This window comes from Eupeodes corollae, chromosome 3 (assembly GCF_945859685.1).
Source record: "Eupeodes corollae chromosome 3, idEupCoro1.1, whole genome shotgun sequence".
Lineage (NCBI taxonomy): Eukaryota > Metazoa > Arthropoda > Insecta > Diptera > Syrphidae > Eupeodes > Eupeodes corollae.
Genome location: NC_079149.1, coordinates 104,599,209 through 104,613,215, shown reverse-complemented (window position 1 = coordinate 104,613,215; position 14,007 = coordinate 104,599,209). Strand labels below are relative to the sequence as shown.

General features: G+C 28.7%; 1 protein-coding gene and 1 long non-coding RNA gene across 2 annotated transcripts in view; one reads left to right on the top strand and one right to left on the bottom strand.

Annotated features, from left to right (window-relative positions):
• LOC129949715 (ATP-binding cassette subfamily G member 4) overlaps positions 1–14,007 on the bottom strand; it is a 69,272-nt gene that overhangs the window by 34,599 nt on the left and 20,666 nt on the right. Inside the window, exon 2 of the mRNA XM_056061344.1 lies at positions 11,030–11,163. Within this exon, the coding sequence (XP_055917319.1) occupies positions 11,030–11,163 (134 nt within the window). The remainder of the gene's footprint in view (positions 1–11,029; positions 11,164–14,007) is intronic.
• Positions 10,434–11,246, top strand: LOC129949735 (uncharacterized). The gene is made up of 2 exons (XR_008782055.1): positions 10,434–10,928; positions 10,994–11,246. It is a non-coding gene; the product is annotated as an uncharacterized LOC129949735 (long non-coding RNA).

Genomic DNA, 14,007 nt, shown 5'->3' with positions numbered 1-14,007 from the left:
ACACAGCGATCGAGATATAAATGCAATATCAATAGTACCAACATTTGAGAACGAAATCACATAAGATCCATTCGAGGCACGTAAAAATGACTGGATTAAATTTAATAGATTTTAGGAATGTTATGGAAAATAAAATAACAAAAAATTGGCATATGAAAAAAACATTAAAGCAGTATTATTAAAAGGAAAGTTTGAAGTTGGTAATACTTGCATTTGATACCTGTGAAACTAAGTTGACATTTGAAGTTTCAAAACATTTACGATAAAATATCGCTTAACAACGTTTTAAAATTACAACAAACCTCAATACAATAGTGTTTATTAAATTAACTACACGCTTTTCGCGTCTTACAGCCGTAAAATTTTGTAGCAATTACTACAACTTATAGCAATTGAACGTGTCGTTCCTGGACTATATTTTATTTCACCAAGACGCATAGGTTTGTGTGAGAACGTAATATCACATTTAGGAAACGTCAGTTGGTCACTAAGACAAATTATATAGATGAAATGTTTTATTAAGCAGGTTTTACTGTATACAAACACAAACCATATGTACTTAACAATATAAAATCCGTGTAATCAATACATTCGAATCATTATATCTTTTCATCAGACAATATGACTACTTAAAGGTTATAGCAGCGCTTTCTTATTTCTCCGGAAACATTTTTGAAATCACTTCAGCACCTTTATACAAAGTTGTATTATTGAATGTATTTACTTTTGCAAAAATAAAAAAAAATATGCCAACACAAGTGTTATATTTTTGGAGTGTGTATAAGGTGAATAAACTTGAAATTGGTTTACACCGGCAAAAATAAAATTTTGTATTCGATAAATAAAGATACAAAAAAATATAATTACACTAAAAATATGAATTGTATATTTGTGTTGTTGTTTTTTTGGATGCATTTCACAAGTTTTATAGGTCATTCAATCATTATGTATATTTAGTATTAATTGATACATGATTTACGGCTGCAGGCTATGTAGTTCATTATGTTGTTCATTTTCATTGACCTGAAATTTTATTATTTGTTAATGAAATCGTCTAGCGACGAGATACGCTTATTGTAGGAGGAAGGAACTGGAAAGTACTAGGTCATTAGTGTTACCATTTTGATTTGTTTCCGGTCTGATTTAATTGAATTCAATAACTCAATAAGTACTTGAACTTAAACAAAAATTGGAAGACATCCAATTTAAAGTTAATACATCCAATTGGAAGTCAATCATTTGACAGTGACATTTGGTTTGACACTTAAAAACAAGTTCGCTCAATCTCAAAGTGACAGTTTTTTTTGATTGTGGACATTCTTGAAGTACAGTGAAATAGGGGTTTTTCCTCGGGATGACAGAAAGTGAGCTGGAAAATTTGTTGATACTTTCGTTTTGGTGCGCTAAATATAGGTAGGTTTTGGAATTTCGAAGACCAAGACAATTTTTTTCTCGCAATTCATTTCATCTCCATAGTAAGTTCTTATGATATTGAGACCTATTATACTTTTTTTTACCGTAGGATTTTCAACAGTTTTTGAATCAAACATATTTTTATAAGTTTAACCTTTTAAGATATAGCGGCCTGAGAAGAAGTGTTTTCCGTACATTTTTCACAACATTTTAAAGCATTTTATTTTATGATAAATTTTGACCAAGTACATACAGTAAACTATCAAAAAGTTGTACATTTAGGGTTTTCCATCGTATGGCAAACGAAAAATTTTGGGACAACCCTTCCACAAGCTCATACATTTCTCTGCTATCTTATCAAGAACGAGGGTTAAAATAAATCAACTATAGACATCTAATCTTATTCGCAAATTTTGTAATTTTGTTTTTATAACTTTGAATTAAAATCACTTATCTATCACTTTTAAATTACTTATCGTGTCATGTCAACGCATTCGTGTTTAACATTGACACATTCTACAAACATAGACCTTATACCATATCTTAACTTAACAACCCTAATAGAAAGTGATTAAATGAAAATAGTTTCGTTTCACTGTCAAACCACAAACAATTTGCCTTTCTGTATAAAAGTGTTTATATAAGGGTAGCAAAAAGAGGCTTTTTAAGTTTTCAAATGACCAAACACAAAGTGAAATATAATTGTGTTATGTGGCTTCTTCTCCCTTTAGTATAAATAGACTATTTTTGTTTTCAATCTATAAATGCTTGTAATTAAAAGTCACAGGAATGGATTGAATGTTGTCTTAAAGGTGTCCGCATCAAAATTGCATTGATTGAATAAGTCGTGATTTTCTTGCGTGTCTCACGTTTCTGTGTTCATCATTTTTTTACTTATATAATAATTGTTTAACTTTGAGTAAAACTTTTTATTTTTAACGAATATTGTTTTTGCGACAAGTTAAATTGAAAACATTTCGAATGTTAATACACGACACATGTCTTCTAAAAAATAAACATACAAATTACGAGTAAACTTGTTTGAAATTATTTGTTTTTATTTGTATAAGAGTAATTAAAAGAAAATTAAAACAACAAATTACAAGCCCTATTATTTTAATAAATAAAACTGGTTTGTAAAAAATAATCACAATTAAAAAACGAATAAAACTTCCGCAACATCAAAGCAATGAAATTAAATTTAATTGTTTTAATTTTTTCGCTTAAGCAAGCAAAATTATGATCATTGTGATGTGTTTGAAAACGATGGTTATTTGTCTAGTTTTTTGTTTACAAGCATTATTATGAATAAAAATTCATTGCGTTATGCGTCACTTCTTGGCAAATTTTTAAAAAAATAGTTAAAACGTACAAATTGATTGAAATTTGTTATGGACAGCAAAAAAAAATCCTACCCGAAGAGATATGGAAGATTTAAGCTTAAGTCCTAAACATTTCCAAGGAATTAAGTGACTCCTAAAAAAGTTATAACCGTTTGACAATAAAACAAGTTTTTCTCCAGAGTCTCAAGTTTTCAAGGAGTATGAAATTAACAATTTGACTTAGATGGGCTAGAATTAAAATAAGGAATGATAATGACAATTTTATTTTAGTACAAGTGATACACATACCGGGAATAACGAGATGTTCAGTCTCCTCGATGCAAGTGCCATCCGTGGATAATGGCAAGGGGGGTGTATCTCGCTTTAACGATACAGGACAGCATTGGGGTTTCGACGCATTAAATTCCACGCGGTTTTTTAATTAAGGAGTGTTGGAGATAGAACAGAGTTCTGTGGCACAACAGCATTTATTTTGTGGTTTTCAGACTTGAACCTATCCAATGCTACTTGTATTGAACGATCCGAAAGGTAATTACTAATCCAATGAAGCAGGGATTCGTAAAAACCGAAAGCACGCATTTTCGATAAGAGGGCCTGATGCCAAACCTTATCAAATGCTTTTGAAATATCAAGTGCAATAATCTAACTTTCTTGAAAAAGATGTAAAGATTTGCTCCACTATTCGGTGAGATGAACCATGAGAACACTCACTGGCAGCGTTAAATTGGCGGCGAACTACCTAACAAAGAGATTAGATTTCTCTAAAGAACTAATAAATGGATTGTCATTCACTTTGAGCGTAGGGACCTAGGAATAGGAAGAATTCATCAAGTTTTTTACAAATGACCAAATGTACTGCCTTTGGGACATTGCAGTAATTTTTGCCGTAATTTATGGTCATGTAAAAATTTGGTCCGTCGAATAGGGGCGTTGCAGGCCTTCCTGGCTTGCTTGAACTTATTCCGTTTTTCCTCAGTTTGATTGGCTTTACAACAACGGAAGCTTACGTTCTTGGCCCTAATAACCTCTTTGCAGCTCGCATTGAACCATGCTTTTTCCTTGAGTCTGATGCTTTTAACCCTATTCGGGATAAAAGTTCTCATTCCCAGGAGAATCAAACTTGTGATCATATCAGCGCTGGCGTCAACGACACTATCGAGGCATCATAAGAGCCAGCATATAATACGAAACAGGTGGAATCTGAAGCAACTCATACATCGTAAATCTATTTGAAGGTTGATCAATGGAAGAAATTCCGAATAAAATGATTTATACATAAATCGTAAATCAAAATTCTTATAGAACACATGAGTATTACAATTCAATATATTTGGTATACAGTCGAACTTCCATAACTCTAACTTCCTTAAGTCGAATTTCTCTATAACTCAAAATTTTATTGAGAACTTTTATTTTTCAACCTTGCCCTCCATAATTCGAATTTCTGAAAGTCGAATGTCTCTATAAATCGTTTTTTTTTTAGATTCTGTTTGATGCCAAATAGTCTCTTTAACTCGAACTTTTTATCCTATTGGGCAAACCCATTTTATTTAACCTATTTTTCGAAATTTACTTAGGCTACTATAACTATTTTAGGCGTTTGTTCAGTAGATACATTCTAAATCCTTTTTAGTTTTGGAAAAGTAGCATTTTACTTACTTTTGTCTCATTTCTTTAAATCGATGTAGCTATAACTCGAATTTTTTTATTTCATTTTGAGAGTTCGACTTATGGATGTTCCACTGTAGAAAACAACTTTTAAAAGCCTGATGAATGGATTCAAACGTTCAAAGTAATTATGCATATTTTTTTAACAATATATTCTAATTTAAACAATTCTGTGATAAAATATCATTTTCGTGTTTTCCTCAATAAATAATTTGAAAATTTAAATCTAATCAGATAAGTTACAATAAAATTATAATAAGTGCGTGCTTTTTTTTTGTTTTCTTTGAAATGTTGATCTTATCGGTTGACGTCAATATCAACTATTATCCCTCTAAATCAGTTATTCGAAAAGCCATTAAATGAATAACCCAAATGTGATATGAATAATAATTATAAAAGAATTTATCAATATGACTACAGATGATGATTGCTTTTATTAAGAAAATTTGTCTATGTACTCGTATTTTCTATATGTGCATTTTGCTATGTGAAATAATAAATAAAGGGTTGAATTGAATTTGTTTTTTTTTTTTACTTATATTGATGATTCAAAATCAAAGTTCCGTTTTATAATTTAAACGTTAATTGAATTACAATTTAAAAAATAAAACAATCTTTTTGAGATGAAAAGTTGATTCAGAAATAGCAAGTACTTAAGAATAGAGAAATAAATGATTCATAAATTTTAATGTATTAAAGTGTCATTAATAATTGAACTTGGAGTACTTTTACAATGTATTAGGTGTCATATTAAATTGCTGCTATAAATTACTTATAGCTAAGGAAGATATCAAAAGTTCTCTTTAATAATCGTAAAATAAATACAAAACAGTACATTTATGCACTTGTTGTTATTTCTTTGTATAAAATAATTAGATTTATAAACAAATATACTTCAACTGTATGCATATGTATATAAACAAATAAAAAAATAAATAAATTGGGTGGCGCGACAGTCCGTTGAGAACCAAGGCCTAGTGACTTACAACTCTCAACCATTCCTGTGTGCGAGTAATGTTGTCAGGAATGGAGGGGACCTACAGTTTATATGCCGACTCCGAACGGCTAATTTTTGAGAAAGCACTTTTTCATGACAATAGTTACTCTTGGAGAATTTGTCAATTCCTCGCAAGAGGTAGTACCCGTGAAAAGACTTTAGATGGCATAGGCAGGGATCGAACCCAAGACCTCTAGCATGACAGTCCAACGCACTAACCATCATGCCACGGGTACCGTGTATATAAATACATAAGTTTATTTTTAAACATTTTGATATTATTTTGCTTTCTACAGTTATGTTTAAACTTGTTTTTACACTTTTCTTATCAAAAAAGTTTTTGTTTTTGTTTGACACAAAATTGCAATGCACACGACTTGTTTACGAAAAACAATTGGCACTCACAAAGTGCCTCTGACCAGGTCTCAGGTAAAGATGATTCATAGTTGTTAAGTTAAGTTAGACAAACAATTTAACTATGTACGTTCTTATTTTTTTGACGTATTCATTGTTATAAAGTTGTTATTTTCAAAACAAGACAGGTGTCAAATTAGATGTCAATTTATACAAATTTATTTTTCAATCAAAGTAAAAGTTTTTCGATATAAAACGCTTGACTTTAGACAACTAATTTGGAATAATTTCGAACTGACTTTTGAAATTTTCATTGGTAATTATTCAATTATTTAATTTTTCAATTTACTCGTTAGGAAAATGTCAAAATTCAAAGGATTTAAAATTTATCCATGAAGAGTCTCATATAATTATAAATATTGACTGCAATCAAATCAATGAATAAAAGGATTGCACTCTTTCATCTGTTAAAAAATACTGATTGCAAGTTCCAATCTCAACGTGCATTCATAGAATGATTATTTAAATTGAAGTTAGAATATCTTATAATACCTAGAAAATTTTGAATTTACTTCACACAGAATAAGTGTTATTTTTTCTAGAATTTTCTAGGCTAGATTTTACTGTTTACACTTTATCGAACAAATGTGTCTTAAAGGGGTTCAAAAGTGTTCCTTGTTGAAAGTTGTCATTTAAAGATTTAATTTGCCTTAAAATAAAATATAAATACAAACAAATAGTAAAACGAAAATGGACTGGAATTCCAGTTTAGAGATTATTTTGAAGTAAGTTTCTGGTTTGTAATAGAATGCTGGGATATTAATACAAATCCAAGAAATATCTTCCTGATTCTTCAAGGTTAAACGAATTCCAGAACCGGTTGGATTAATTGAAAAACTGATGTTCGGATGAGAGACGTGTGTCTGATGGAAAATTAAATATTATATTCTAAACAAGTATACATACATATATATATTATACACATACGTGTTTTGATTGCTTGTATGACTTTTTTAAATGAAAATACTTAGGGTATGAATTTCAAGGTAAAAATAAATATAACGTGCTAAAATATGGTATATGTATAGCTTTATATTAAAGATTTTTCATTTGATTGTTTTTATGAGTATGTGCTCTTCAGCAAGCAGAGTAATTGTTGCGTGTCAAAACGATCATAAAAGCCTTTATTATCACAGCACATAACCCAGCGATATCATTCAATTAAACTAGAACAATGGTTGGGCCACTTTCTAAAAAATAAATTTTTTAAAAGGAAACAAGGCTGATACAAAAATTGAATGACTCAGAAAAACAATGTTGGCGATGTTTTCTGCTTTCTTTCTTAAAGATTCCGGTAAATTTAACATGCTACCCTATAATGCAATAAAAGATATTTTATTGGTTTATTGTATTATTGAAGTGACATCATTGTAAAAAAGTGGATGCATTGAGATAAATTCAAAGAATTTACTGCATTCTTTTAAAACGTTCTAAGTCGATTTAAGACTAAGGCTATTTTTTCATTTTTATTGTTAACACAAAGTTATTTCTTCTTTCTATTCCATCTAGAAGTTGTATTTTAATCATATTATAAAATTATCATTGGGTAAAGTTTATAATGTCTAACTAAGCTATTCTTAGAGAACTTTAAATTTGGGTCTTTTGATATTTTATGTAAGTATCTACCAACACTTTTCCAAAACAAACATATTTGGCGAAGTTTATGTTTTGGCTTAAACAGTTTTTAAGTTTGCAATTTTTTATAGTTTTGTAACCAAAGATTTAAGCGTAAAACCAATAATTTTAGCAGACGTAAGTCACGAGGACAATAGTAAAAAAAAAGAGGCTGGGATGCGACCCACACTGATAACTTCACATCCCGTCTGTCGATTTGTCTTGCTTAAAAGTTTGTCTATATGTACTCGTATCAATTTTAACCAAATTTGCGTACTATTTTTTGTAGATTTTATTTTTTTTATGAAAAACGGACTGTTGGATTTTTATATAAAAATTACTGAATATTGAAAACAATATTTTCTGTGAAATAAAATAAGTTTGAAGCCAATATTTTTAATTTTTGAAAAGCTATTTGAGCTGAAAGTAAATTTTTACCAAGTTTTAGTATTGTTTTTTTAGAGTTTTATTTTTTGTAAAAAAACTGTCGATTCGAATTTTTTAAAAATTTTACCAAATGTTGAAAACAATATTTTTTATAAGATAAAATTCGTTCGAAGCCAATATTTAAAATTTTTGAAAAGATATTTTAGTCGAAAATCATTTTTTTACCAACTTTTGTTAATTTTTTTCGGTTTTTATTTTTTTGTACAAAAACTGTCAATTCGATTTTTTTCAAAATTTAACTGAATGTTGACAAAAAGATTTTTTGAAAGATAAAAGTAAATTAAAGCCAATATCTCAGAGTTTTGAAAAGATATTTGAGTCGAAAATCAATTTTTACCAACTTTTATACATTTGTTTTTAGGTTTTTATTTTTTTGTAAAAAAAACTGTCAATTCGATTTTTCTCAAAATTTGTCCTAATGTTGAAAACAATAGTTTTTATAAAAACAAATTAGTAAGAAGCTATTATCTCAAAGTGTTTAAAAGATATTTGAGTCGAAAATCATTTTTTACCAACTTTTATTAATTTTTTTTCGGTTTTTATTTTTTTGTAAAAGAAACTGTCAATTCGATTTTTTCAAAATTTTACTGAATATTAACAACAATAGTTTTTAAAAGATAAAAGTAAATTAAAGCCAATATCTCACAGTTTTTACCAACTTTTATACTTTTTTTTTTAGGTTTTTATTTTTTGTAAAAAAAACTGTCAATAAGATTTTCCTCAAAATTTTATCAGATGTCAAAAACATTATTCGTCGGTGCACAAAATTGTTTTAGAGATGAAATCGTATTTAGTTTTTTTGATTTATAAAAAAAACCGTTATATTGATTTTTTTCAAAAAATATACTTGTTTTGTATCACGTTACAATATATTATATAAAATTTAATTCAAGTCTCTAGCGTTTTTGGTTCGTAAGGGTTAACCAAAATTTTCACCTTTTTTTTAAACTGCTATGGTAAAAAAACCACCCACGCAATTCTCTTGAGAGCCCTTTCTGCATCTTTCTGCCTTATTATCTATATAACAAAATTTATTTGAAGTCGATATCTCTTCTGGTTCTTGAGCTATGGACGACGAAAAAAACGTCGCGAACGTACGGACGTACGGACATACGAACGTACGTACACACGCACGCACAGACATCTTTCTAAAAATCTTTTATATCGACTCTAGGGACCTTGAAACGTCGAGCTGAAAGTTTGTAAGTTTGTTAATTGTATTTACTTTAATTTTTCATCTACAAAAATCATGAAGACAAAATATAATGAGAACGTATGAAGCATACACCCTGAATCAATTAGGACCACAATTTCTTGGATGACGGTGATGTATATATTTGAATGACTGAGATCGTCACTAAGAAATCCACATGTGGTCCATAAAGAGGTTAGCAAAAAGTCATAGCTTGAAGTTAATTAAGAATACAAATATTGAAAAAACGACTACAATATTGTTATTGCGGTTATTATCATTATAAATTTAACGGAGCACCGATATTAAAAGATGGTCTTAGTTTAAGCTGAATAATATAATATTGCAAACAAAATATGGATCAATTCAAAGCTTCCCAATGGAAATTCTTTAGAAACAATTTAAAAGAGAATATTAAAGCAGATGCTAGTTGATTTCAACTAACGGGGTTTTTTTTAAGACGTGTGGTTTTATTCTGGCAATACTTTTTCGGATTTAGCTGTTGTGACAGCTTTGATTTATGCTATTTGTCGTTTCCCATTAAATAGATTTACTTCTGAACAGCGTTTGCAAATAGTTTAAATTTACTACAAAAGTAATGGTTCGGTTCCCGCAATGCAACGAAATAATCAATTTATTGAGGGTAACTTTTATTCTTGGCTCGTGACCCTGTGAAGTGGCTTCCAAGATTGTACGGTTTGACACTGCATCCTCATAATTAAGTTCAAATTCTTGACCATAACATTAAACTATATAGGTTCAATTTCTTCCTGAAAAACACCCTTTCTTACTGTTCCAAGTTCCGAAATCAAAGCTTTATTTGTATCACTACTGATTTTGTTAAAAAATATAGTAATTGATTAAAAATGGACTTCTAATAGTTGATGCATTTTTGTTTTGTGTGAATTATTTGTCTGCCACACCAGAAACACCAAAAACCATGTTAAAATATACTTTTTTGCAAATAATTACATTTTTTAAATAACAAAATCGATAATTATTTGTATTTATTTCCTTGTACTTTTGTTGGTCTTCTGTTTTTAATTTAATAGAGCAACATTTAGTTTTTACTCAAACACAAATGAAAAACTGGATATTTTTCTTTAAATTAAACATACTTTTCTTCCGGGTGATTTGATTTTATCAAACCAATTTATCTGTTTTACTTTTAAAATTGTGATTAATACACAAAATGTGCCGAATATAAATGTTTAGTTGTTTTTTTGTTTTAAAAATGTTGCCGCCACTAAATTCTTCTAGAATTTAATTCTAAGGGAATTTCAATAGGAAATCTGCTTTTAAAAATTCCCTTAGAATTAAATTCTAGAAAAATTCGGTGGCGGCAACATTTTTTTTTTTCAAATGTAAAATGACAGGTTTAATCAATTAATTCCAATTGGATATTTAAGCAAAAAGATGTTTGTATATATTTTGGTTCTTTATTTACCGGGCTAACCAGTTTTTCTAGAAATTAAAGAAAAAAAATAAATCTTTCATTCTTTGGAATTTTTTTTAAATTTAACTTAACTGATGTTTTTACTAAACAATCGATTTACGTTCAAAATAACAATCTGGTAATACCGGTTGTTGCCTACTTAACACCGCTGCTGCTCATTAAAAAACGCGATCACCACTTTTATTTTGCTGAGTGTTCCTGATGTTGATTATTTATATTTATATTTTTATTTGTTCAGCACTCCTCTGATTTTACTTTGCAAAAAAAAATATGCTTTAACCATCGAAATCGAAATCGCTGTCTTATCAAAATAAAAATACAAAAAGAAAGAAAACAAAAAAAATCAATTTCTCAATAATGTCAAACTGTCACTGATACACACTCGTAAGTACAACAAAACAATTAGCCTTAATTTTCAGAAGACATCAAAAAATTTAATTTATTTATAGATTAAATAAGAACAGGAAATAAAATTATGTACTTACTGCTGGATCCTCCTTCCTTCACGGCATAAGACACATTATGGAATCCCAAATCAACAGCAGGACGTTTAGGCAGATGCTGTAATGTTTTTGGTTGAGCTGGAACAATTTGCGCCTTAACCACAGCACCGGAATTCCTATTATCGTTTAATAGAACATTAGTTGCACTATCGTTTTGCACCATTTTGATTGATTTTTATTATAAAATTGTTTTTAAAAATATAAAAATTCTTTCAAAGAAATCACATAAATAAGAGAATCAAAAAAAAAAACAATCTTTTGAATCAGAACATCCGAGATGTCAGATCATAGTTGATACGGAGGAGAAATTGTTTACGATCTTGCATGTATCTCTCTTTCTATCTTTTTTGTCGTTAAGATAGGTATGACGATCGTTTAATTATATTTTTTTTTTCTTCTCAATTAGAATAATATAATGTTGCTCTAATCGAAAATGAAACACCACTGGGAGGAGAAATGTTGAAACTCAAATTAAAAACAAAAAAGAAGAACAGATTAAATTCCCGAAAACCACTTTGCTGTTTTTATTTATTTATTTTAATTTCATGCAAATTCTGTTTTCTAAAATATGTTTTTTCTTAGAGAGATCAATTTAAAACGATTAAAGAAGTTTTTTCGTTTTAACAAAGCGAACTCCAGCGCTTTAAAAAATATTATTCTTATCGAATTGCGTTCTGTACGAAAGTAAAAAAAATTAAATATCTACACAATTTTTTTTCGTTTCCGCGCTCGAACGCTTACGGAGCAAAAGTACGATCGCAACTAAATTTAAAATTTGTATTTCGAGTCAGACTAGCATGAGCGTCAGTGCCTTCTAAAATAGTAAAAAATAAATGTTAACAGCGAGCGCAAAGCAACAGTGCACTGACAGCAGTTTTGTTTTTTCTTTTAATTATTTCGGATTTTATTTTTTGCTTTTTAAGATCGTATACGATCAACGGTCAAATCAAATGACATACCATAATCTTGGTGTGTGAATGAGATAACTGTAATGAAAGGAGTACTAAAAATTAAACAGCTGATAAATACATCTCATACACAGAATCATTTTATGCTTGGGTCTAAAAACATAAATGAAAGAAAAGGGGAAATTCAAATAAGATATTTTAATTAGCAATAGCTCTGATCGTAAATGAACATACTAGAAATCTATTTTAAAAATGATGTTAACCTAAGAGGGGAAATTTGTGGTTTGTGAATGAGTTAAGGGTGACCAGATTGGGGTTTGTATTAAAATAGAACTGAAATTGAAAATGGTGTGAACAAATATTAGGCTTTCGAAATAAGAAAAATTATACTTTTTGCTCTATTTCTGTTTCCTAAACAAATTCGTGAACTTAAGGTGGTTCTCAATAACTTATAATTTTATACAAATTGTTTTAACTCTTTTGGGTAGTTTCAAGTTTTTGATGGAGTTAATTTAAAATCTATAGTTCCAAAAAAATAAAAATGTTGCTTATAAAACAGATTCATTCGTTTATGTTAAAAACTGATAGAACCGGAAAATAGCATCGACCGACGTTGATTGGTTTCAAGATGTCAAATAAGAACCTTATGAATAATACTGTCCCCAAAAATGGAATACCGATCATCAAAATCTCATATTACAAAATTCTTTCATATTGTATTTTTTTTTCTATTTAATATTTTTTTCTTTATATTAAGGCATATTTTTTGATGAGAATCAACAAGAACAAAGCTTATTATCATTTCTTAATTTCAAATGGTCGTAGTTTGAATCTTTAAGAACAAAGATTATGTAAGATTTAATATTTTTCGTTTTCTGATAAGACGGGTTTTTATTATTTGTGTTATTTCCCTATATTATACTGTGGGCATCAAATTAATGGAAGTTAAATATTATTTTGTTTAGAATTCGTTTAATTTAAGAGACCGCTCTAAGGACACTGTTTGAATTGATATAAAAGATATACACGAAAACGAAGAATGAATTTAAGGATATGGTGGAAAAGGAAAAGCGGAAAGAAATCGTTGTCATAAGTGCAGTAGTTAGTTGTATTGAATTGTACCACTATTGATGACTAGATTCGTCAAGATGAAGTAAACTTCATAGAAAAAATGAAGATTTGAGGATTTAGAAGCAAATTCGCATATGTATTTAAATACATATTATGCTTAATTGATTTTATATGTATGTACATATAAACAACAATAATTAACTGTTTTTGGAGTGTATTTTCTCTATTATCTTTATGTTTTGCCTCATTAAAATTGGAAGGATGATTTTCTACGGTGCCAAAACTAATACTTTTGTCTTAGCAATTTATTTCAAAAATATAAAATTTTAAATTGAAGAGCATAATGATAAAATATCCATTTCTATTCATTCTATCCTATTAGCTCTCAACATATGTTACTTTTATTTTAAATGTGCTGACCCCAATAACAAATATGCAACAATTATATGAGTTTAAAAATGTTTATAGTTCTGCATTTAACGCATTTTATTAGTTTGCTTCCTTAATAAATGTGTTCAATCTCATTTAAAACAAACAACTGTAATAAATTCAAGGGCAAAATACAACAGTTACTTATGAAACTATTTATAAATAAACACATATAATCTTAAGTTGAGATATCACACTATATTATTGATAATCAGTTTTTATTTACTTAAAATACACTTGATGGAGTTATTAAATTATTAATTGTTGTTTCGTTGGTTAATTTGTAAAACTCTAGGGGTTGTAGTTGTTATTGGGTCATTATGATTGTCCAGAACAATAAACTTTAACCTTGAATAGAGTTAGAAAATAATAACTTCATGGGGAACTTTTTGTAATATTAAGATATGACAAATTATTGATAAAAGTTTTTTTTACTATTTTATAATCAATAATGTAATAATATACATACGTATATACTTTAACATTCATTATGGAGTAATACAATTCAAACAAACGGACTATTTCCTTGTGTTTTATAGTATAGTGACAATT